The 25,959-nt window shown below is 42.3% G+C and overlaps 1 protein-coding gene across 2 annotated transcripts in view; it reads left to right on the forward strand.

Annotated features, from left to right (window-relative positions):
* Window positions 1-25,959, forward strand: part of MCC (MCC regulator of WNT signaling pathway) — a 385,746-nt gene that overhangs the window by 115,158 nt on the left and 244,629 nt on the right. The window contains exon 1 of one of the 2 annotated variants that reach the window (XM_081053749.1): window positions 10,213-10,801. The exons of the other annotated variant lie outside the window; for it this stretch is intronic. Coding sequence (XP_080909875.1) covers window positions 10,745-10,801 — 57 coding nt within the window. The 5' untranslated portion in view covers window positions 10,213-10,744. Of the gene's footprint in view, window positions 1-10,212; window positions 10,802-25,959 lie in introns of those variants that run through there. 2 annotated transcript variants of the gene reach the window in all.

Genomic DNA, 25,959 nt, shown 5'->3' on the forward strand with positions numbered 1-25,959 from the left:
TAAAGTGAACTTTTGAAAAGTAGGGGTACCTGTACTAAAAAAGACAGACAATAAGTGTCGGCAAGGATATAGAGAAATGGAAACACTCATACATTGCTGGTGGGAATGTGTAGCAGTGCAGCCATTTTGGAAAACAATTTGGTAGTTCCTCAAAATGTTAAACATAGAATTACCCTATTACCAAGCAATTCCATTCCTAGGTATATGCCCAAGAGAATTGAAAACGCGTATACAAAAACTTGCTCACAAATGTTCATAGCAACATTATTCATAATAGCCAAAAAGTGGAAACAACTCAATACACATTTAATGATTAATAGATAAACAAGATGTGGTGTAACCATATAATGGACTGTTATTTGGCAATAAAAAGTACTGGTACATACTACAACACGGAAGAACCTTGAAAACATGCTAAGTGAAAGCCATCAGACACAAAGTGCCACATATTATTTTATTCCATTTATATAAAGTGTCTATAGTTGGCAAATCCATGGAGACACAAAGTAGATTGAATGGTTGGGATAAACGGGAGTGACTGCTAATGAGTATAGGTTTTTTTCAGGGGCGATGAAAATGTTCTAAATTAGATAGTGGTGGTGATTGCATAGTCCATGAATATGCTGAAAACCACAGAATTATACACGTTAAAAGGTGAATTTTAAGGTATGTGAATTATATCCCAATAAAGCTTATAAAAATATCTTTAAAAAGATTTACTTGTACAATGACAAGATGGAAAGCTGTATTTTGGAGAAAATTGGTAGGCTAAAGTATACAGAATGATTTGAAGTTGAGTCATAACATTTAAGATGTAGTAACCAAAAGATAGAGAGAAAAAGTCTGGAAGATGCTGCCAGCGGTAAAAGTGGAGAGCAAGTGAAGAAGAAAGGAGTAACTGACTGGAAGAGGAGATGAAGAAAAGAATGAAAATGACTCCAAACTTATTAGACTGGAAACTCTGATTTCATTTACAGAAACCTGCAGGCTGAAATTAAAGCTGGTTTTTGGTGGAAAGTGACAAGTTCAGTTTTAGATATGATTTATGGTGATGGCAAGACTTACGAAAGTGTCTGGCAGTCACATGCAAAAACATTAACTGGTTTAATGCAAAACCCAAGTAAAGGTCATGGCTAGAGATGCTGATTAAAGAGCATTTGCTTAGGAGGTAAAGTTTGAGCTCATGTGGCAATCGTGCGAAACTGAGGAGGGCTGGGAGAGGGAAGCTGACTTATCAGATTAGGCAGGAGCCCATTTCTCAGGCCTCTGTGTGTCCCTGTAGGAAAGTTCTACCATAGCAGCCCATCCACTGGCACTTCACAGACTCAAAGTCTTTCCCCAGCCTGTGCCTCCGATATTCTTTCTTCTCCAGTCTTTCCCACAGGATGGCTTTCCCTAGCCTGTGCCTCCGATATTCTTTCTCTTCCAGTCAGCTTGGTGCAATGCCTCCTTTATCATTCGGTCTATAAGGCACTATATTACTTATTTCTCTGCTCCTTTTGGGCAGCTGCTGCAACATTTTCTAGCTGAAAGACAGTGAAGGAATGATGCTGTTCAAGCCCCCTGAAGAGCTCCAGAAATAACAGTGGCAGGTATTTGGAATTCATTTAATTTAAGAATGTTTTCCAAATTTTATGACATCTATTTTCATGCATTTACTTAATGTATATTTTTCTTTTTCCTCTCCTGGAGATTGATCATTTGCAAATACTCCTGGGAGGATTTAAAACTTGTTTTTTTTTTTTTTTAACTTCCTTGCATTTCCAAATCCCTAATCTCTGCTGATTATTTTTCATGTCCTTAGATAATTTGATATAGTTTAAAGAAATTTGGAGAACAAAGGAGTAAAGATTTTTTGAAAGATACGCTGAATATTTAAGGCAAGATGACACAGATACGAAGTGTGGAGTTCCAAAATACCTTAGTAGACCATGAAGAGGTTTCTGGAGCATCACATGATGTATGCATAAGATAGTGAATCTCAACTAGGAATTCCCCACTGATAATGTCAAGTGTGTTGATGCCAAAAGATTCTAGGTTATTGGAATGACTAGGCTGGGTGTGTGGCAGTCCATGGATGTGATTAATGAGACAGGCATACACCGCAGGGGTGCTTTCTTAATGCCTGAGTTATATTTGCAGTTGGAGAACGCTGGATTTTTGTTTGTTCTGTGTGTGATTTAATCTGGAAATAGTTTTCAAGTATTTCTTTTTTTAGCAAATTTTAAACACCGACTAACCGAATTAGCTACCGTATTCCATCCATTTCACAGCAGTAAGTCATTGGGTCTAAAAGCAATGCAGCCCATTTCTTAAACAATAAGGTGAAGACCCAGCATGACTGAACAGACGTCATTTACAAGTTTAGGGAGGGATTCACTGTGCTAACAACTCAGAGTCTCTAATCCCAGCCAAGGGACTCCAAGATATCTTGGCTGAAGGGGCACAGCAAAGGGAGAAAAGCTCAGTAGTAGAAGTTAGGACTTTGGTTCAAGAGCTCATCAGATAGTTCAGCAGTAGTGAGGCTTTGGCAACATGCTTCTGACAAGTAATCTCCATGTGCTCTCTTGACTTTTTCACTTCCTAATTACTGTTCAGTCCTTGCTAATCTAGCTTTTATCCATCTCCACCACTTAATGAAATTGCTTCTCTCAAGGTCACCAGTAATCTCCAAAACCAAAGGACACTTTAACCAACTCTAACCAACTGAGCCAAACGGCCGCCCCAGGAATTTCCAATTTAATGTGTCAAAAATGGAAGCCTTCATTCCCCGTAACCCCGTCCTTAACCCACACACAGTTGTTCAACCGCAAAACTGGTAGTCAGCCTGGTTCCTCTCTTTGTCTCATTACCTGCATCCAGTCATTCACCAGGTCCTGGTCAGTTGTACCTAAAGATATATATTTCAAGTTCATCCATCTCTTGCCATTCATTTATGTCACTGAGTTTCAAGCTACAAGCATCCTCTTACACACAATACAATAGCCTTTAACAGGTTTCCTTTCTCTACTTTTATGGCACTACATAAAGACAAAAGTATCCTTTTCTGGATTTTTTATTATGAATATTTTTGAAACATATACAAGTAGACCGAGAGCGTAGCATGAAATCCCATACACTGCCACCCAACTTATTAAGTCAGTTGCCAATTCATGCCAGTCTATTTCCTTGCTTTCTCTAGCATTTTGATACAAACTCCAGACAGCATATCACTTTACTCTTAAACGTTTCACTACATACCTGTAAAAGAAAAAGACTCCTTTAACTATAATCACAAGATTATTAACACGTCTATAAAATTAATAATTTTAATATCATCAAATATCCAAAAAATGTATTTCTGAATGTCTCATATGTATCATAATTTTTTACAATCAGGTTGTTTCACTCAAGATCTCAATAAGGACCACATATTGCAATAGGCTGATATGTGTATACTGTTTCCTCGAAAATAGGACCTCGCCAGACAATCAGCTCTAATGCGTCTTTTGGAGCAAAAATTAATGTAAGACTCTTTTATGTTATGTTATGTTATGTTATGTTATGTTATGTTATGTTATGTTATGTTATGTTATGTTATGTTTTGTTATGTTATATTAGACCGGGTCTTATAGTAAAATAAGACTGGTCTTATATTAATTTTTGCTCCAAAAGACGCATTAGAGCTGATTGTCCAGCTAAGTCTTATTTTCGGGGGAACACTGTAGGAGATTCTCCTCCCATTAATATCTCACTCACTCACTCACTCACTCACTTTTCTCCCCCTTGTAATTTATTAATTGAAGAATCCAGATTGTCCTATAGAGTTACAGTCTGGCTTTTGCCAATTGCATCCTGTGGTTAATGTAACATGTTTCCTGCATGTTAAAAACTGCTAAGCCAGCTTCATAGGTGGTTTTGTGTTTTTCCACCAGAAGTCACATATTTGATTGTATGTCCTTTTGTGATGTTAGTAGCCATTGTGCTTTCTGCCAAGATCTATTAATTCACTACAGGTTGCAAAATAGGGAGATTCTAATTCTATCAGTTTATCTTCATTTATGCATAGGAGTACTTCTATGAAAGAAGAACTTTATTTTATCTACTTTTTAGGTTATCTAGTGGTAAAGTTTGTACAGGAATAGAATTACCTTTTAAAAAATATAAATGGGATCACGTCTCTGCCCTTTCTTCTGTGGCATCTCCACGTACACAGAGTGAAATCGATGGCCTACACTCACCCTGTATGGTCTGGCTCCTCCACCATCCTTTTTGTCATGTTCCATCATGCTGCCTACCATTTTATTTAAATTTTAATTTAAATTTAAACTAAATATAAAGCCTGAAGTTTTTTGAAATTTACTGGAAAGGTCAAGCCCTTTTCTGTCCGAAGATTTTTGCACTTGCTCTTCCCTCTGCCTGGCCATCTTCCGCCACTTTCTGCCTAGTAGGCTTCTTCTTGACCTTCATGCTGAAATGTTATCACCTCTTCAAGGCCTTCTTTGACTACTCATTTAAGGGGCTTGCTCTCCCTCATCATAGCTCCTGTTTCATTCCTTGATAGCACCCATCACAAGCTCCAACTATCTTCTGCATTTGTTTATTAATCATTTTCCACCAACCGTGCTTGCTCTCTGAAAGCAAGGATTTTTTTCTGTCCCATATACCACTGAATCCTAGGTGCAGCATGATATCTGCACCCAGGGGCAATTTTCCTTTCTTTTTTTTTAATGAATGCCACAAAGTTACTGACCTTATATATCCTCACCTATATAAATGGGATGCAGGGATGAGCTAGGTGACCATCGGGTTTCTTCCAGGTTTTTAATATTGTTCTCTGAGGAAACAGAGACCAAGACAAACATCATGCAGTGCGATGCCTCCTGACTTCTTTATATTGTGGCACGTGAAGCAAATGAGGTCTGTGACGGGGGCAGGAAGCATCACTGATACTTCCTGTAGACTCCCAAGCTGAGACTTGGGCCTGGCCCAGGCCTGAGCGAAGAGCTGGCTTGGTGATTGAACAGGAGGCCACAGGAGTGGGTTAGGGAGAGCATTTCTGGACCCAGGAAGGTGGGAGAGTGGCGTGGGCTTATAGATTTAGGGCAGGAAATTCTTTTGAGTGTATACTTTGAGGGCTCCCTGACTTTTATGACCCCCCCAAGGATTTAGAGGAACAGGACTTCCTGCTGTCTCCTCAAAAGTCACTTTCTTCTTCAGGAAATCCCACCAATTTAGCATTATTTCAAAGACAATGCAAATACTTCGGGCTTAGTTGAGAAGATTATGAGTATTTTTCACCTTTGTGTGAATTAGTTGAACAAGACTGCTTTCTTCCTAAAAATCTGAAGTATCACTGTTATGTTTAGCTTAAGAGAGTCAAGGGGAGGGGGGCAGTTTTGGAGTCTGGGTCCTTATGTGGGCACACTGTGTCAGACCAGGTGGCTGGGACTACAGGGCTATTTACGGAGGGCTTAGGTCAGCCAGTTCCAAAGTTTCCGTTGATTTCCTTAATTCTGAAATTTCAAGACTTTTACCCAAATTGCTTCAATTAACCAGATGTTTATTACCAGTAGAAGGTACAAACAAGTCCCAGAATAGAATCTCTGCTGTGTAGAAATTTACTGAGGGCAGCAGCCATACATTGAGGGACCAAACTGCTCCTAACAGCGGAAAGGCAAGGCCGCTACACCTACTACGTGACATTGGGCACAGATCCATGACTCAGGCTAACAGCAACTTCTGCTTTACCAGAAACTCTCCCAGGATGACTGCTACCTCCTCTTTCTCTCCCAGAGACCAGATGAGAAGAGATTAGCCACTAGGAAAGACAGACCCAGGAAGGAGGGGGACCCAGGCCCGAGGGTATTGCCCAGTTGGAAAACAGGTTTTCCTCCTTCTCCCACACCTGCTCCCTGATCTTGATAAGTTCTCCTGCCACCTCCTGCCCACACGTCTGGAGAGGAGCCTACTTTCTGCTGAAGTTGAACTTCGACAAGCTCTTCTAGAAGGATCATCTTGAGGCAGCCACAGTATGAAAGGATTCATAGGCATGCACAGTTATACACATCGTAAACTAGGGTGAGCGCTAATCTTGAGAACTTTTTCTTATTGTATTGAAAGGCATTTGGGCTTTATTACCATTTGGTATGCTGATATGACATGCTGAGGAGCTCCCTGCGTTTCTAATGTACTTTGGCTATTAACCCAGTTGCATTCCTTTCTACAGCAATATCTTAGCTTTCTTGATACCCTGTTTCCCCGAAAATAAGACCTAGCTGGACAATCAGCTCTAATGTGTCTTTTGGAGCAAAAATTAATATAAGACCTGGTATTATATTATATTATATTATATTATACTATACTATATAAGACCCGGTCTTATATTACAGTAAAATAAAACCAGGTCTTATATTAATTTTTGCTCCAAAAGATGCATTAGAGCTGATTGTCCGGCTAGATCTTATTTTCAGGGAAACACAATAGTAGAAATTCCCAGCCTGATTCCTGACCAGACTAGGAGGTGAAAAAAGAAAATCACAAAACATTTAAGTTACAGCAAAAAAACAACAACAAACAAACAAAACAAAAAAAACACACCCTTCATTTCATAGAATCTTAGATCAGAAGAAAGCTAATTTGGACTCCCCCTCATGGCATGAAGCTCTTCTCTACATACCACCGTTTTTTTTGGGTGTCCCACCAGCCTTTCAACTACTCTTGAACAATTTCAGGGGTGCGGATCACAACTACTGTATCCTCCTTGCATGACAGACAATTCTGTGGTCTTCTTTTCCTTAACATTTGATTATAAGTTAGCATTCGTCTTCATCACCCTTCCACAATCACACAGAGGAAGTTGGATGGCTCTTCAAATAAGTGCTACTAGTTATTGTATCTGTGAAGTCTTCTCTTTACTAGTCTATAAATTCTCCAGCTCTTCCCTCGGTTCCTCCTCTCCTAGGAAGGAGCACCAGAAGCTTCCTCCTCCCCAAGCCTACTCAAAAACTCCTCTGATAGGTTTTGTCCTTGGCCCTTCCCTTCCTCCCCTTTTCAGAAACTTTGCTCCATCTCCCTTATCTATCTTCAAGGTTCCCTCCGCCCCAGACTAAAATAGGCCTAGTGTACCATGACTCAACATTTATTACCTTCTTAGGAAACTATCCCACCTCCTGTTACTATTAAATTTATAGAAAGAGTAATACTTGGTGACTACCCCGGTTCCTCCTACTTCCCTGATGTGATCTGTGTTGTGTCTCCTTAGCTTTGTAGAAATTTATCTTTGAGGGACATTAATGTCTTTGAAATGCTCTCTTTTGAGTCTTCAGGCTTCTCCCTGCTCTGTAGCATATAATACTGATGCTGTTCCTTCTGTCTTGACAACATCTCCCTTAGACTCCCAGACTCAGAGTTCTCCTGGTTATCTTCCTACTTCTCTAACTGGCCTTCCCCACCATTTCCTCTTTTGTTTTTTTCCCTCCATGAAAAACACCTTCCTTAAGATAATGTCCTCAGACCACTTATCTTTTCTCTGTCTTCTCTTCCTTGGCAACCTTACCTGATTTCATGGTTTCATTGATTATTCTAATGGGGTAACCCCAAACCTCTATCTCCTTCTCAGTCCTAACTTATCTCTACAGCTCCATTTCACACCTTCTCCTGAACATCTCAGCTTGAATATCCAGGTAGTACTTCAAACTTGTGATATCCTAAATGCAGTTTCCTCTTTAATCTATTTCTTCTCTGGAATCCCCATTTTTGTTGAGGACCTTGGCCAAAACCCCGTTCACCCAGGTTCTAGATCTACAAGTCATTTTTAAGTTCTTCTCTTTCCACCACCGTTTCTGTCTACTCTCTATAGAATCTCTTTCATCTGCCCCCTTCTGTCCATTTCGATTGCCCCAACTTAATTCAGGCCTTTTAGTCTTTTGCCGGACTGTGGGGTAATCCAATTTTCATGTCCATTTCCCACTTTCAGCAACCACATTTACTCCTGCTAGATTATGTGGGGGTTAAGTAGTAAAGTGACTGTTTAAGAAGAAAATCCTATATAGTCAACATTACTCTTTAAAATGCCTTATAATGTCCATAAAGTAGATTCTGCAAACATACTGCTTCTTAATAAGCTTAATACTGTCAATTTTTCCTCCACTTTTGGGACGGATAATTTTTCTTTTGGTTGAACACCAGATGAAGTCATCTGCTTGGTTTTAGGGGCCGTCTAGTATGAAAACGATGTTTCTTTGTATACCTCAACTGGTTTCTTTAAAAATGTCTTTCTTTAAACAATCAACATTAGGTCTATTTGAGTTCATGTTACTCATGAGTGTGACACAAACCCACTGGAACGTCTAAAAGCACCCCTCTGATCCTATTATTTCTGTGCTCGAAAAACCTTTAGTGGCTCTTCATTGCCTATCAGAAGTCCCATTTCGTTAGCCTGGCACTCAAAACTATCGACGATCTGGCTTCAACTCACTTGTCTAATCCAGGTTCCATTCCAGGATGGAACGTCTGCCATTCCCCACACACGCTAAGCATATTCCAGTCTCCATCCACACTTTCTCTGACAGTGGTCCACTGCCTGGAATACCTTCTCCGGAGTCTACATTTCTGGGCTCCATCTCTGCTGGGCTCAACCATTCTTCAATGACCACCTCACGTGCTGTCTCTCCTAAGATTCCTTCACAGAGTCTTCTCCTCCAACTCTGCCTGGCCGTATCCTATTTCTTCCTTTGAACTGCAATTGATCTTCATTTGTACAGCTTTTATAGCAAGTACCACTTTCTGTCCAGAATTGTCATTTCTATTTATGTTTTTGTGAGACTATAAACACTTTATGGGCAGGGTTAGTGCTTGAGTCTTCTTTATATTTTTGTAATCTTTCACCACCATCTCTATCTTCAAGCACACAGTCAGTTCTCACCAGGTTTTAATGAATAAATAAGTAAAATAATGTGGCTTTCCAATCCCTCCTCATGCAGAAGAGTTTCACCCAAAGTGCTCTAGTCTGACAGTGCTCCAGAAGGTAGGACCCAGGGCTGGAAGAAAGCAGCAAACTCTTCTTCATCCCAGCAGAGCCTCCCTCAGGCAATGAATGAACCCAACAGGAAGGCAGATGGGTCAGAAAATATATGCAAATGGTCAAGCTCTTTGCTCCTTTTTAAAGAGCAAAATAAACATTCGATTTGATTTAAAAAAAAAGACATTGGAAATTATCAATACAATGGTTTTTTCATAGAAGGCTTCAGGAAATGCCAAGGTCTGTCATTGGAGGTGGAGACATTTTGTTTCCATTGTGTAGAAAAGAGACTGATGAGGTCTCATAAGCAATCCCGCAGACCTACTGTTTTAAAGAATCAGAATATTTTTCAGTGCATCTCAAGTTCAGTGGGACTTTAATAATGGAAAGAAAACCCTAGCCTGCCTCCCCCCATGTTTTTAACTCAAGGCTGAAGGACACTCTGATTCCAGGAGTTCACTGGATATAACAGCCCATTAAATCTTTTCTGATTCATACTCCAAGCCCCAGAAATACAAATCTAGCTCTGCTCAGATGAGCGGTAAGATTTTAAAGGTAGGTCAGGGGGATGCAGAATGGGAAATGTAATATTTTTAAGGACAGTCTGGGGGTTGGGGACAATAGGAAATTTGAGCGTGTCTTACATCTGTCAAGGGATGGGGCATTTTAATCTTTATTATGGACATGGAGAAAATGTAATCTGCCCCCAGCCACAGACGGAGTTTGACAGTGAATTTACACCCTCAGTGTTGACTTTAGACTGATCAGGGAAAATGACTGCCCCTCGCTCTTGTAAAATCTCAATGTACCATGAGAACTGCACAGCGTTGCCTGATGTACAGTCTTCAGATTTGTCTTGCTTTATTGAATCATGGAAAGTGGCTTCTAGGAGGGAAGTTTTTGTTTTTTTGTTTTTGGGTTGTTTTTTTTTTTTGTTGTTTTTTTTTTTGGTTTTGGTTTTGTTTTCTGCACCATTACTCAGGTGGCTTTTCCTGTTTCTCCTCTCCCTCCTGGACTTGGGTCCTGTAATTGCTATCGCAGAGAGCTGGAAGGATGCCTGCTCTTCCCGCACGGTCTCCTCTGCTCGGCCTCCTGCGGTTTTAGGATTTTTTTTTTTCCGCTTTTCTCTTTCTGGCCCCGCCTCCTCCGCGCACCCCGTAGCTAGCAGCTAGACAGCTGTGTTCAATCAGAAACCACTTACAACTCCAAACGATTCAAAAGGGAAACTTCGGCGTGAAGTGCAGCCGGGCTCGCGCTCTCGCTCCAGCTTGCTTTCCTCCCCCGGAACCCGAGGAGCGGCTCTTCCTCGCCCCGCCGCCCGGGTTTCTTCGGCCACTCGTCGCAGCACTCTAGGTCGCGGGCTCCTGCTGGGAGGCGCCCTCCATCCAGCCTGGTCGTGCGGGGTGGCGAGGCGGCGCCGAGGGTGGCACTGCCCCGGGACCCGGCGGTGGGCGCGCGCGGGCGGGTCCCCGCGCCGGCTCGGCCGCTGCGGCAGCTGCGAACGCGCCCCGCCACCCAGCCCCCTGCAGCAATGGCTCCCCCGTGAAACGCCCGCCGGCTCGGCTCGTCTCGGGAGTGCTCGCATCTTCCGTCGCGTGGGCTTCACCACGGTCCTGGGTGAAAATGGCCGTCTAGACTAAAATGTGCCCGAAGGGACCGAGCAGTGGATAGCGAGCCCGTTAAAGCCAACTCACGCGCTCCGAGACCTGGAGGAGGAGGAGCTCGGCTCTGAAAAGTGCAGTCATGAATTCTGGAGTTGCTATGAAATATGGAAACGACTCCTCGGCGGAGCTGGGCGAGGTAAGGAACAGCTGAGGTCGGGAGCTCCGCTTCCCGAGGCATTTGCTTTTCGAAAACCCCCTCCTCCCTCCAGATCGCCTCCAGCCCTACATACCCCCCACCCGCCTCGCGCGCCCGGTCTGGAGGCAGCGCGATTAAAGATTAATAGATTTTCTGGATCTTGTTTTAACTTGTAGTGTACTCAGGAAATGACCTGAACTGGCTTGGTATTTCAGTCTGAAACGTAATGGCTTAAAAAAGAAACAATCTCTCACCACGCCGCGAAGGCGTTTTTCTCTCCGCACTCTGGGTCCCCTGTCCCTGCCCACCTCTTCCCCCCCCCCCTCCAATTTATGTACAACATTCCTTTTCGTATTCGCAAAATACACGGGGATCCCAACGGAGCTTAAGGTGATGGTAACCAATTTGGTGGAGCTGGCGAGCTCTCATTCGATTATTAAATCTACCACTTGGATCCCACGTGTGATGTGTTTGGTTAAATTCAGGCAAGGTGGTCTCCCCGCCGCGGAGATAAATGACCCGCGCTGGGGAGGGAAGTGGGGAGGAAACACATCAAAGCCGCTTAGAACTTTTATTTCCTGCCCGGGACTGGACTTCTGAGTCTTTGAGGCGAGCGCATTTGCAATTCCTGGCTCTTCACTGTAGTATATCCACTTGAGTGTTTGAAACGAGCTTTGAAATTAAGCGACATCAAACGGTATGCAAATACTGAATGGTAAAATGCTCAAAGCCACCTTGTTGGATGACTTTGGGGATGCCTTGGGCACATCCCCCAGCTCCACCCCCAAGGCTTTGAATACCTGAAAAGTAGTGAAGGGATACTCAGACGAGAGGAGAAAGTCTACAGCTGGAGGCGCGATGGCTGTGGCGTTTCCACTTAGCACCATCACTGAGCCATTTCTGGAGGCAAAAGTAGAATAGTCTGTGCTGCTTGAGTATGGCTAAAGAGAGGAAAAGGAGCCCAGTGCAAAACCGCAGGAAGGCAGATAGATAGAGGTGATGTAAGATTACTAACTTTAAGGGAAAGTGAAGGAATAGAGCCCTCATTGAGGGGAGAGGGCTGGTGTCAGGGAACAGAGGGGCGTGTAGGGGGGAACCCCGAATAGGTCTGCAGCTGATACACAGCAGTGAATGCTGTTGGCCCCTGCCAGGTGCTCTAAGTGTCTTGCTGCGGTGCTGTCCCTGTTCTGGTTTGGAATAGCTTTTAAGGTGTTGGCCCCATGAGGTAGAAGCATTTCCTAACCCCATCCTTTACCCTGTGATGTAGGAGGCTGGAGGCTGAGAGTGAGGGCTTAATTTAAAAATGGGAGGTGGAGGAGAGGCTCCAAGACCCAAGTGATTTTTCTTTTTCTTTTTTTTTTTTTTGTGCCAATTTTACATGCAGGGAGAGCTTCCAGATCTAAAACAGAACCCAGGACTGTGCTCCACAACTAATGCTGTTTAAGGAGAGCCTCCTCAGGTCATTTAGAAATCAAAAACTAAAGGTGTACATCTTGCAGATAGTCTTGACCAGGCCCTTCACATTATTTCTCTGTGGCAGCTTTCACACTTAAACCTGAGGTGTGCTGTTCAGTTACCTTTGTTTAAAAGCAATCACAGATTTAGGACAAAGGTGGCTACAACACTGAATAGAGAGAAAGGGGTTCTGGGTTGACTTTAATAGTATTGGCACAGTCAGTGATGGCATTAGATGAACCCAGAGTATCTATGAAACTCAGGTGGGAGGTTGTGGGGAGAGAGTCCCAGAGAGCAGTTTCCAGGCTCTCCGCCTCACTTGGAAAGATGCTGGCTCAGGTAATAGATGGCCATCAGCTGTGACTAGTTGGCCATCAGCTGTTACCAATTAGCCATTAGCTACTTACTGGTATAACTGCCGTGGCTACATTGATTGGTTGATTAGTTGGCTGGCTGGCTGGCAGGCAGGTAGATAGGCAGGCAGGCAGAGAAGCGTATGGCAGATTATGGCTAGCAAGTGTGGTTAGCAAGTAGATTGCAGTTAGCAAGGGGGTGGTTGGCAGAAAAGTGCAGATTGCAGCTAGCAAGTGGGGTGAGTTCGTTGGCAGAGAAGCGGACAGCGGATTGAGGGTAGTGTGGCTCCTGCCTCCTGTGTCTCCAACCCAGCTGCCAGTGAGAATATAGTGATATGACTCCCCTACCCATGGCTCCATGGGTATTCCTTTTTGGCCTCAACATATCCTGAGTTCTTGTGCGGGGAGCGGGAGTGTCATGCAGGGTCTCTGGTCCTGCTCCTGGCATAAGAAAGTAGGATATGGTGAGGCCAAAAAGGAACACCAACGGAGCCATGAATGGGGGGTTCATACCACTGCAGTCTTGGTGGCAGCTGGCTTGGAAACACAGGAAGTAGGATCAACACGATCTGTAGCCACTTGCTAACTGCAACCCTCGCTTGTTAGCTTAACCACGACAGTTATATCAGTGGCCAATGGCTAACTGGTAACAGCTGATGACCATCTAATAACCAAGCCAGCACCTTTCCATGTGAGGCCGACAGGCTGGAAACTGCTCTCTGGGACTCTGTCCCCACAGGGAGCTGAGACCCTGCATGACACAGGGAAAACTCTCCATTCTGTGCCTAGTTGCATCCACTCCTTAGAAAACTTGTATCCAAATAAAAGACTTGAGGATGCTTCCCGGCCCCTGAATTAGTTGGAACAATAATATTTGAGAATCAAAAGACATAGTTTTGTCCCTAAGGAAACAAACAAGTTTCTGCCCCATATCTTGAATCAAAATTTCTTTCCTTTTCCTCAGAGTGTGCTCATTCATTCCTTGCCTTATTTTTTTAGGCTCAGTAATTTAATTGCCCGTCCGTCCCCCCAATCCTAATTTTCCTGCAGATTTGAGTAGTTGCAATAGACTGTAAGGGTAGATATTTTAGCTTTTGTACATATTTTAAATTAGAGTACATGTAAAGAAAGTTTGTAAGGCAAGGGGGGGGCCGTGTGTGTACTTACGTAGTGGACACAATCTCAGTTAATCTGTCATCGGCAATAGTTGTACCAAATCTTCTGTAATATCTACAGATCAGTGTTTATATGGACCCATAGATCTGAATACAATTCATTTGTATTTCTCACACTAGGTCTCTGGTGTAAAAGAAGGAGAGTTCCTTCTTTTCACTGTAATTTGTCTCCTAAACACTGGTTTTGCTTTAACGGTTGAGGGGGCAAAGGTGCCACCTTCTTTTGACAGTTGATTTCTCCTCCTCACCTGGAAGCAGAGCTGATAAAAACCCTTAAGGGCCCCCTTAAGGCCAGGTCTTTTATTGCCCAGGAGACAACACCGTCTGGAGGTCACTCTGGGGTCAGATTCAGCCTGACGTTCACCAGGCATTTCAGGGGCAGGAAAACCTGAAAGGGGCATTATCCTGTGTATTATAAACAAGACGCCTCTCTCATTGGTGTTGACTAGTGAGCTTACCTCTTCTACAAGCGTCCTCTAGCTCCAGGAGTCCTTGACTCTTTGGCAGTAATGTTGACTCTGACTTCATAACATCCTAAACATCCTGAAGGAGTGACTTAAATCCATTTCCAGTTGTAATCTGCTGGTGCTGTTCACGGGAGCAGCAAGCTTTGGTCAACAGCTGAGGTGCTGCCTCTGCCTGCGTGCTCCAGCAAGGTTTGATTACAAGAGAGGCAAGAGGGATTGGGTGTGAGGGATCGGTGAGGACACGGAGCTGGGTGCTGGGCACGACATGTTTTGCATGTGTGAGAACGCTAAGATGGAAAAACAGGAAATTCATGAATGTGTTCCTCTTCTGTCTTTCGTTTGAACAATAGCTATTTAAGATCCTGTGAGATGATACAGGAGATAGTAAAACTGCTTCTACCTATGGACATTCAAAATATTTTCATTTATCTACGACCACAAATGGCTTAGGTCAAGTCTGAACACTTTAGCCAAAAGCAAACTAATCCTTAGCATTAACAGTGGTGATGCAGAAGCAAAATTTGGGAAGCACGAATTGACTGTGCTTTTTTTCTTGGTTGTGAGCTGTCCCTATCAAAGACTCAAAGGACGTTTTTCCTTGTCTGATGTGAGGTTAAAGAAGGACTTCACCGTCAGCCAAATCAAAAGTACTTAGAAAATGAAATGGTTGACTTGCAGTCTCCCTCCACCACGGGCAAGAAGTTGAGTGGACACACTCTCAGCAGCATTAGATTAAATTCTCCCAAACCTTGTCCAGGGAAGACTCGTAAATCTTCTTCCTCGTCTCCATGGGTTTTCAGTTAGCAATTAGTTCTATTTGTCTTGGTAAAACCTGTGGGACCAGCATGTAGTTTAACCCTGTTTCACTATCACAATCACACCTCTAGGTTCTAGAGTAATTCAAACTTGGGGAGGACGATGTCGGAAGGTGCAGCTTTATCAGACTACAACTTGAATTGACTCATCTTTACAGAATAGCTGTCTACTGGGTGTGCTTGTCTGATAGCTACCTATTATGTAGTAAAATAAAAAATTTATCTTTAAGAGTTTATTCTTTCCTGGCAAGCATGAAAATCTTTGGGAATGAAAAAAATATTCTTTCCTAACTCAAATAATAATTTTCCCAAAGCAGTTCACTTATATTCTTTGCCTTTTAAACAATGAACAGGTAAAATTCTCCCGTCACTGTTTACTTTGCAACCTTCATTGCCTCTGGAAATTATATTTCCCTATCTTTCTCTGAATCTCTTTATTCCAAGCCTCTTTCATAAGATTGTTCCAGTCCTGAATGTAGGTTATAGAGGCAACTCCCTACTTTCACCTTTTACTTGTTGGGTAGCTACTGAAACCCCACGTCTTCATTGATAATCTGATTAAGAAGTAGATTTGTGTGGGAGAAAATTGCTCTCTAGATAGATTATCGTGTCTGACTATCTCTAAGTGGTCATCTCACTGACGCACTTACTTTTCTTCATCAAGTTGCAAAATGTAGAAGGGCCTGTGAGATCACCTGGTATTCCCACACCCCTTTGTACTTCTTTATCCTCTGTCTGTACAGAATCCCACTTCATTATAATGGTTGTTTCATGTCTGTTTTAGTCACAAACTATAAGCATCAGAAGGGCAGTTTCAAGACCCGTCACAGAGATTGGCACATAGTAGGTGTTCTATGAATGTCTGATGAATGAACACCTTGCCTCTTTTCTCCCTTTCCCTTTTTATAAATATGAAATTTGAGGAACGGGTTTAAGTGCTTGTTCAGGAAAAGGCATGTGTCTGTGACTGGAGCTAGAAGATCCACTTCCCAAATGCCTCTATCACATGGCAGACCGATGCTGGCTGTCGACTGGGAGATCACCTCAGTTGTCTTGCACTTGGGCTTGGCCATGTGGCTGCTTGGGTTTCCTCTCTGCATGGCAGCTGGCTTCCAAGGAGGGGGAGGTGGAAGCTGACAGTTGTTTTTAAAATACAGGACTGAAACTGGCACTGTGTGTCACTTCTCTGTGTCCTATTGGTTAGAATAGCTAAATACTTAGTCCAGATTCAAAGGGGTGAAGAAATAGATCCCACCTCTTAAAGGGGGATGTGACAAAGAATTTGCAACTATTTTTAATCTACTGCAGAGGCCACAAAATGACAGAGCCTTGTCTAAAACCCTGATCTCTTAATTCCCAATGCCTGGCAACAGCGTCTTTGTTTTGTCTTTTAGCTGTTAATTCAGTGGTTTGTAATAGCTAACAGTTTTCTGAGCATTTCCTAGGTATTGACGTGCTTCATTGTCAAAAAACCCAATGGGATACTTTCTATTATGCCCATGTTACAAGTGCAGAAATTGAGGCATAAAGAGGTGAAAAAACTTACCAAGATTACACAGATGATACATGGTGAAGCCCGGGTAGTCTTTCTCCCAAGGCCTCCATTTGTACAGGGTTTTTTCTTTCATTTGTTTCTGCTACTCTCAGCTTTTGATCACATGTTCCTAGGAGAGAGTATTCTATTTAATAAGCCTGTTTGACTTGATTTGTACCGTAATCTCTATGCAATCCCCAGATAAAGGTTTTTGATAAAAATGAAATGGATATGATTTAAAAAATATGGTGGCTGCCATCACCTTCGAGTGGCTGAGGAATTCTAGGCATTGCAGAGCCCTGAAAGCAGATTTATAAATAACGGTGATCCACACCCTGGAAGACCTTCCTTCTGTTCCTGTTTACTGCAAGGGAGTTATGGGCACCCAGACCTCTGTTCCACTGCCTGTGCACTCAGAGGCATGTGAGGGATTAGTGCTATGATATTTGAGGCACCATGCTGGCAGGAAAATAAGGCTTCCTCTGTCACAAGAATTAGGGTCTCCCACCCCTGCTCGGGCTCTAGGCTCTTAATTACAGCTGGCTCAATCACGATGGGGCTGCAGAGCGCTGAGGTTGGTGAAGAAAGCCAGGGAACCCAATGAAATTGTTCAGGGCTACGGCAGCAGTGAGAGGCCAGGTCCTGAGGAAGCACGTGTGGAGTGTGGCAATGACGCCCAGGGTCAAATCCAGCCAACAAGGGGAAGTAGATCAAGTGTGGCTGGAACCAGGTGGTAGTCAAAGGGACCAAAAGGAGAATTGTGATGTAAGAGGAGGAGGTTAGGCAAAGATCAGGCAGGTGATCAGGAACCAAGATGGCCATAGACCTGAAAAGCAGAGAGGGAACTTTGATTCTGAGGAAGTGCTTTGTCCAATCGGGAAGTTTTAAAATTAATCTCCAGACTCTTGCGTATTAAGTTAGTGCTTACGGGACTGTGGCTACCAGATTTGAGGTGCCAGAACTTTGAGTGGGGGCACCTGTATAGAGTAGGAAAGGTGATGGTAAACTCAAGGGTGCTGTTATAGAACATTTTTTTTTAAAGTGTGTTTCTCCAGGATCCATCAGCTCCAAGTTAAGTAGTTGTTTCAATCTAGTTGTAGAGGGTGCAATTCACAGTGGCCCATGCGGGGATCGAACCGGCCACCTTGTTGTTAAGAGAACCGCACTCTAACCAACTGAGCTAACCGGCTGCCCAAGGGTGCTGTTTCAATAGCTGCCTGAAACTCATTTACCCAATGCAAGTCATGTGGACGGCTTTATCTGAAGTGTGACTAACTAGAAGGTAAAACCTGCATTTATAGAGCCATTAAAAAGTTGATGAGCAAAGATTTCAAATTTTGTTTTTTTATTAAAGGAATCAAATTTCAGAAAGCCGAGATTACATTTTAACTAATCTCTGGTTTCTGGGAAAGAGGTTTGTGTTGGTGAGATTGCAAAACCAGACAAGCCAAAAAGGACTTAGAAAATTGATAATAGTTAGAATGTGGATTATATATATATATATTTTTTCTTTTCTTTTCTTTTTTTTTTTACATCAGCAAGGGGATGTCATGGCAGAGATTAATTATATGCAGTTATTTTCTTGAACTCCATCCCCCAACTACACTCAAGGTCCTAGCAGTGGTATCATTTACTCTTGAAAGAAACAAGGGGAGAATAACCTGCATTACACAGGTAAACAGTTCGGTTTATAGACTAAATATTTACTGGGTGCACAGTGCTGCCCTCTTTTTGTTTTCCTGGCAAATATCCCTTTTCTCTTGCTGACCAGAAACAGCAAAATTAATACCTAGGGGAAAGAGGACACCTTTTGGAAGGTTTGCATCATTATAAGGAGTGACTAAGATTGTAAAGCATTTTATATATGTAAATCTTTCAAGATATCTCTTATACTCGGCAAACAGGTTAAACCTTGAGAAAGTTTTGAGGGGAAAAAAAATCCAGTATTAGCAGCTGTTGGTTCTACTGGCCATGCAAAAAGCTATAGATGAGAGTTTGTTCACTTTGTAAATGAGTAGCCAAAGCTCGTTGGGCGGGGAAAATTATGTGGTGAAAACTCCTTGATACTTTGGTTGGTGGGGTATTTTGAAGCCAATCCCTCATCATGAACTTTGATCAGTGCTTTGAACTCATGACAAGGCGTATGGGGCCAGAGATGGAAATGCATTTTAAGCCAAAAGTTGTAGTGTTTAATTACCTGAGAGCAAAGTGTCATGAAACCTCAATGTGTGTGCATGCACGTCAGTTAAGGACTCCAGCTGGATTGTGAGAAATAGTGAAGCAGTTGTCGAGGGAAGAATGCCAACATGGAAAAATATTGCCTGGCAATTAGGAAAGCAGTGAAGTCCTCTGGTTGGTTGCATGGTAAGAGTGGGAGTAATGGCTTGTCCCTGTTTCCTATGGGTTGTATGGACTTGTCCATAGAATATGTGGCACATGTATGACTACTTGTTTCTGCCTGGGCCCCTTCCTGCCTCCCAGGTTACTTGTTCTTTCTTTCATCTCTGTTCAGAACACTTACTGTAATGATTCCCCAGCATCCCTGGGAGACCATGAGATCTTTGAAGGCGGGGACAGAGCAAAACCCATCACTATATTGCCAGCACCTAGTCAACATGTGACATAGTAGGGCATCAACAAACTTCAAAGTTACGTGTTTGGACCAAACCCCAGTTGCCATGTTAGTGTGACAGATGGAGTGTCCACTTTTGTATTTTGGTTAAAGGGAACATTTGAGGGACCATAGTTTGGTTATTATTACTGTAACTTACTCCCCATTCCCCATTTGTGTATTCATTCAACAAATATTGTGTGCCTTCTACATGCCAGGCACTGTTTTTAGGTGTGGGCCTACAGACACCAGCAAAACTGATATAGTCCCAACTGTTTCAATGGACCCTACATCCTAGAGGGAGACAGACGAGATGTATGTCCAGTCATAGTATGTGCTAGAAAGAAAAATACAGGAAATGAAACAGTGAGGGACGCTATTCTAGTGATCGGGGAAGGCCTGTCTGCAGGAGTCTTTGATTTGAGACCGGAATGAAATGAGGGATAGAGCCATGCAGAGATGGGGGATGATCATTTCAGACGGAGAGAACAGGGCCAAGGTGCAGAGGCCAGAGCGTGCTTAATGTGTTTAAGCAAGGAGGTGACGTGGCCGGAAGTGCAGTGAGCAAGGGACGAGTGGAAAGAGATGAGATCTGAGAAAACATACCGGGCTGGATCACCTGCAGCCTCAGGAGCTATGGGAAAGAATCTCGATTTCTCGGGAATAGTTTGAACATATACCTGAGTTATTTTTTATCCTTATCTACCGGGGGTGCCAAAAACATATACACATTTTAAGAGATGTTCTCTATGGATTACTTTTTGAAGTTGAGTTGAATTACAGTAGCAATGTGTAGTATGATGTTCACTCAAAAGAGGGTGTTAATCAAATAGATGCTAGTGTCCTTCATTGTATTACAATTTTAATGCAGTTTTTTCCTTTCTTAAAATGTGTATGCATTTTTTTGGCACCCTCTCTCTCTATTTTTTATTGTGGGGCAGAGTAGGGGCGATATTGGGAAGAGGAGGGACTAGCAAAGAAAAGGCCAGAAAGGTTTTGTCCCAAAAACCTATTAAAGAAAGTATTTTCAGAAGACAGTAGAATGATCATCATAAAATGCTTCCCCATTTGCTCCACTCATTCCCTTAAAGCCTGTGCATATTCCCAAACTTTCAAATTATTGTATTTTCTCCAATCAAAAATAATTGTTATATTCTGTACAAATAAACTAATAATTTTTGTGTATCTTCAGTATATTTGAGTTCATTCTTCCCTTAAAAAGGAATGCTTTAAAGAAATAAATGGCATGGACACTGGCCAAGAATGATTGGAAAACTGCCTTTCCTTCATGTATGGTTCATTGTGGATGGATGCCCATCGCATAGAATATAGGTGGGTCGGAATTAGGAAAACTGGGATCTACTTTCCACTGTCATTTGGACCAATTTCCTTCAATTATATAAATCACCAACTTTGTTTTTATGAACGTGTGTATCAGTTTATTGACTTATAACATATGTAGCTTCAAGGATCCTGAAATGCTGACACTTTTTTCCTATTGAAAAGCTCCTTGGCAGTTGGAAAAGCTCTTTATCAGAAAGTTGCCTGGTAAGCATGGGATTGGATAAAGATGTTTCTGTTGGGAGGTGCCATTAGGTTTATCTTTGATTTGAGATTTGCATGACTGATGAGGAAACTGAGACCTGAATAAGACTGGCTAGTGACAGAGGAGGAAGGTAGAACCCAGATTTTTTTTTTTAACTCCCAGGGATATGTTTTCCTCTTCTGCCTCAACTTCGTCTGTTTCTATATCACAGGATTTGCTTTAAAGCATGTGTTTTGTAATATTCTGTAATTATAAAAGGGGAAAGTCTAGTCTAATTTTTCAGGAAATTTTGTCTGTATACGACATTACCATCAATCACACTATACAATAACTAGAAGAATTTGTGTTTAGCTCTAACTATGATGTTGGGGTATATTGTATTTGTCTGCGCTCCCTGGGTGTTGACAGCCTAGCAGGTATAAAAAATACAAAAGGGCAGTTTCATTTTTAGGGTTGAGGGAATAATGACATGGGTTTACTGTTTGTCTGTTTCGCCAACCGCTGTGTGTTGATAATGCATGACTGGAGCGGCCCTCTTATCCTTTTTTTTTTTTTTAATTGTGGTAAAATAGACATAACACAAACTTTACCATTTTAACCATTTTTAAGTGTACAGGTCTATGGCATTAAGTACATTTACATTGTGGTGCAACCTTTGTTACCTTCCATCTACACCACTTTTTCATCTTCCCAACTAAAATTCCATACCCGTTAAATACTAGCACCCAGGTCCCTTTCTCTCCCCTGCCCCAGGCAACGTCTGTTCTACTTTCTGTCCCTCAATGAATTTGACTAATTTTGATATCTCAGATAAGTGGACTCATACTGTATTTGTTTTTTTGTGACAGGTTTATTTCCCTTGGTGTGTTGTCTTCAGGGTTAATTGATGTGGTGGCATGTGTCAGAATTTTCTTCCTTTTTAAGGATGAATGATACTCCGTTATATGTATGTATCACATTCTGTTGCTCCATTCATCAGTTGGTGAACACTTGGATTTCCGCCACCTTCTGGCTGTTGTGACTTATGCTGCTGTGAACATGGGTGTACAAATGCCTGTCTGAGTCCCTCCTTTCACTTCTTTTGGGTACATACCCAGAATTGGAGTTGCTAGAGCATATGATAATGCTATATTTAATTTTTTTGCGGAATTGCTTTTCTATAACTATCCATACCATTTTCTATAGCAACTGTACCATTTTACATCATCCCCACCAGCAGTGCACAAAGGTTCCAATTTCTCCTCATCCTTGCCGATACTTGTTTTCTGTTTTGCTTTGTCTTTTAAAAAATAGCCACCCAAGTAGGTGTGAGGTAGTTTTCTTTTTGCATTTCCCTAATGATCACAGATGTTGAGCCTCTTTTCATGTGCTTATTGACCATATCTTGTTTAGAAAATGTCTATTCAAATCTTCAGCCCATTTTTGCATTGGGTTTTAGGGATTTTGTTGTTATTGTGGAATCGCACGAGTTCTTCCTTCATATTTTCTAGGTATCAGTTCCCTATCCTTCTTCTCCTTTGTTTATGTCTGATTTTGTCCATGGTTGGGGCTTTGCACGGCACTGACTCCTTGGTGTTTCCAGGTGGATTGCCAATGAGTGTAAAATGAGGCATGAGAGTGAGCTGCTTCTCCATGGAAAACACATAGGCTCTGCCCAAGCCCAGGAGGCGCCTTCCTCCATGATGTCCAGGAAGAAGGCACTTCCCGATATATCGATATATTGTGGAGCCAGTGCGCATTTCACAGGCTGACACCAGCTTCTCTCCTCTTGAACAGACTAGCCAACCTTGAGCAGTGTCAGGCAGGTCCCAGAGTTAGGAGTTATGTTCATGGCATTTGAAGAGTTACATTTCTTTCCCGACATGCTGTGATTTCACAGTATTTAAAGAGGAGTTTTAGGATAGGGCTTTAGCAAGAGGAGCCTGTGGAGAGTAGCCAGGAAGTCTGAGTCTGGCCTGTTAGATTAGATAACTGTTACTTTATTTCTTGGTGCTGTGAATCTAATCCTGGTTAAACCAAAATCTTATTTATTTTCATGGTTGTTTGGGAGCACTTCTGATTAATTGTTGTGATGAGAGTAAGCATCATATAAAAGTACTGTGGCATGAGATAGTCCAGGGGCTGCTGTGCCTGCCCTGATTATTAATAGCCTGTTAATACTGAGTAGGGCAAAAGACGTGAGTTGGACCTTGGGACTGAAGGAGTTTTTATTTCCAATTTACAATGGGTAGATATAAACTCAAATTTGGGATCCCGCCTTTTCAGGATGCCCTGATATGTGTGGGCAGAAATCCCTTCTGGTATGATTGATAGAGTGACTTCCAAGACTGTTTCTCATTTTGGGCTTCTGAACTGCTTATGAAAACCCTGTCTGGACAACACATGTAATTATTGCCAAAGAAAGTGTCTGATGCTGATAAAGCTGCCTTCAAACCCTTTAATTCCCTAAGTGTCAAAGATGAGGCTTCTTTCTTATTTAGCCTTAAACTGTCCCCAGCTAGCAATGATGACATATGGGGGGTCAGGATAATATGTTGAATGACTAGGAAAGGCCTGTTTTTTTGGTCACCTTCTTTACTAACTTCCCCACTGGGTCAGATCACTTCCTTCATCAGCCCGGTTTCTCTATAAAACGATACGTGGTAAAGGTGTGGACTCTGAAATCATAGGTTTAACACTTTCTAGCTAGGTGATCTGGGGAAAGTTGCTTTTCTGGGCTACGCATTCCCTATTAGAAAATGGTGATAATAAGAATATTTATCCTAGGCAAATCTTGCAAAAACCAGTGAATGTAAGTCATGTACTGATTATCAAACTGCCTGGTAAATATCATTGGTTCACTCTTTCTGTTGCAGTAACAACAACAACGAGAGTTGTTAGTTTGCTACTACAGTGCTTTCTTGCTACAGTGATGGTGCCAAGTAGAGGAGCAGCATTTTATAAACTGAACCTTACTAGCTGTACTTGTCAGTGAGCACTGAAAGAATTTAAAGGAAATTCTTAAGAGGAGACAAATATGTCACGGAGACAATACCAGGAATCCTGGAAGTCTCACAGCCTGCTGATGTTTTTTCTCTCTGGACCTTCATGCCAAAAGCTCATTACCTGGGAAAATGTTCTTCCAAATATTGGTGAGTCTTAGAAAAGAAAGTTGGGTATTTCCTTTTTTTGGGATTCACAGATCCAGAATGTTAATGAGCTAATAAGTAGCAATACTATTGCTTTTACATTTGTATTAATTTTGTTTATTATTTTTATTAATTTTGTCCCGGTTATAGTGTCTTCAGGTCTCCTTGGACTCAGTCACCTTAGGATGACCATCCTGATGGATGACATAACATGAGAGAGGGAAGGCAGGGCCGGCCCAGAATAAGGATGCATTGTAGAGGAACAGGCCATGCTTTTCATGTATTGCGTAGCTGTTCTTTCATGGAGATAAGGTTTTCTCAGTGATGCACCAATTTGTGAATTCCCATGCCAGTTGTGATCTGTTAATTGGATGAAGGTTGCAGAGTGCTAGTGGGAGCTTTACTTTGCAACAGCACTGATGAGTGGAGGAGGCATGTCTGCTGGAGGAGAGAGATGAGCCTTGGTAAATATGGGTTTGAGAGGACTTTCATATGCCCCACAGCAGTGAGGGCCGTCTCTGTTTCTGTGTGCAGCTAACTTTTTCATTTCAAAGGGGTTTTTTAAAAGCAGCTGGGACCTTGAGATTTTTGTCTAATGGTAGGAAAGTGGAAGTGGTGGAATATTCCCTCTTGTGTTTTGAAGTTGTTAGTTCGGTGATTTGCTGAAGAGTATATACCTGAGGGCAACGGACAGGAAATGGACAAGAGTCACAGACCGAAGGCTACATCTAACATCACACTTTTTGGTTGTGAAGTTTTGAACCTTTTGAACTTTCATCTCCGTGGACGCTTCTACAGTGATGTTACCCAATCCCACGGCTTAAACTACCATCTCTAAGATGTTGCCTCACAGGTCTCCATCGCCATCCCAGATCAATTTGAATATTCAACAGGTAAAAGGAGACTCACAGGTCTTATATAACAGAAAAATTTCTTGTAGTTAGTACCTTCCTCCTCCCTCATGCCCTCTTAAACAAAAACTCATGTCAGTTCTTCTTCCTGCAGTGATTTTCCTTCCCATGGTGACACCAGCTCATCATAGGCCCCACAGCATGTCACCTTTTCTAGAAGGCCTTTCTCACCTCCCAGTTAATGTGTTGCCAAACACCCCATACTGTCTGGCAACAGTGCTCATTCCTCTGACTTACCCCGTAGTGCTCGTCAGTGTGATCTGTGTACATATTTCTCTGTCTCAGAAGCTCACCTGGTTGGGGGTGGCTGGTGGCCAGAGAAATGTTTTCGTCTCAGATTCTCGCAGTATGGTCGACAGGAGACATGCCAGTTAAGAATGATGAAAAGAAAAGAAAAGACTAAGAGAAAAAAATGCACAAGGACAACTGCTTTTGTACCAACTAGTGGTACAACTCCCAGATTTCCTCTCCCTGAAGTTGGATCTAGGCCACCCCTCCCCACCATCTCCTGAAGGTAAACACTGGGTCTCGGGTTGGGGAGCTTTGCTTCCAGCCGAATCTCATGGGAGCAGCTGAGCTGGGCTCTGGGTATTCTCTCTTAGAAAGAGAGGTGATCAGAGTGGAGGCTGTTTGGAAGCAGGTTCTAGTCTGGGGATGGTGGGAGTAGCTCCAGGAGCTAGAATTCGATTGTGTTATTGTATTAGAAATGATAAATGTGAAGGATGGGAATGCTGATGTTTTATTGAAATATTTCAAGTGAAGCATTATGGCACAAAATCACTTCTGTTTTGTCTTGCAAGTATCCCTTCTATATGTATATCAGAGAGTACATCTGTACTTTTTCAAACATGTTGCCTTCAGTACAACAAAACTCTGGTTGTTTAATGATGCACAATAATTCTGAAATTCTAAAGCATCCTTTTAGAAATTATTGTTGTCCATTGATACTCTGATTAATCTACAGTAAAATTGTTAGAACTCATGAGAATGGTAACTTGACACTTCTAGCCTTATCAAGGCTGCTTTCCAAATAAGAAATAATGAATATGTGAAATTAAGGACAAGGGCACGGAGAAGAACTTTATATATAATGTGCCCTCCATGCAAAAGACATTCTTTCTTCCACAGGAGGGAATTCCCCGCAGTTCAGCCTCAGTATTCAT

This window comes from Rhinolophus hipposideros, assembly GCF_964194185.1.
Source record: "Rhinolophus hipposideros genome assembly, chromosome: 7".
In the NCBI taxonomy this organism is placed as follows: domain Eukaryota; kingdom Metazoa; phylum Chordata; class Mammalia; order Chiroptera; family Rhinolophidae; genus Rhinolophus; species Rhinolophus hipposideros.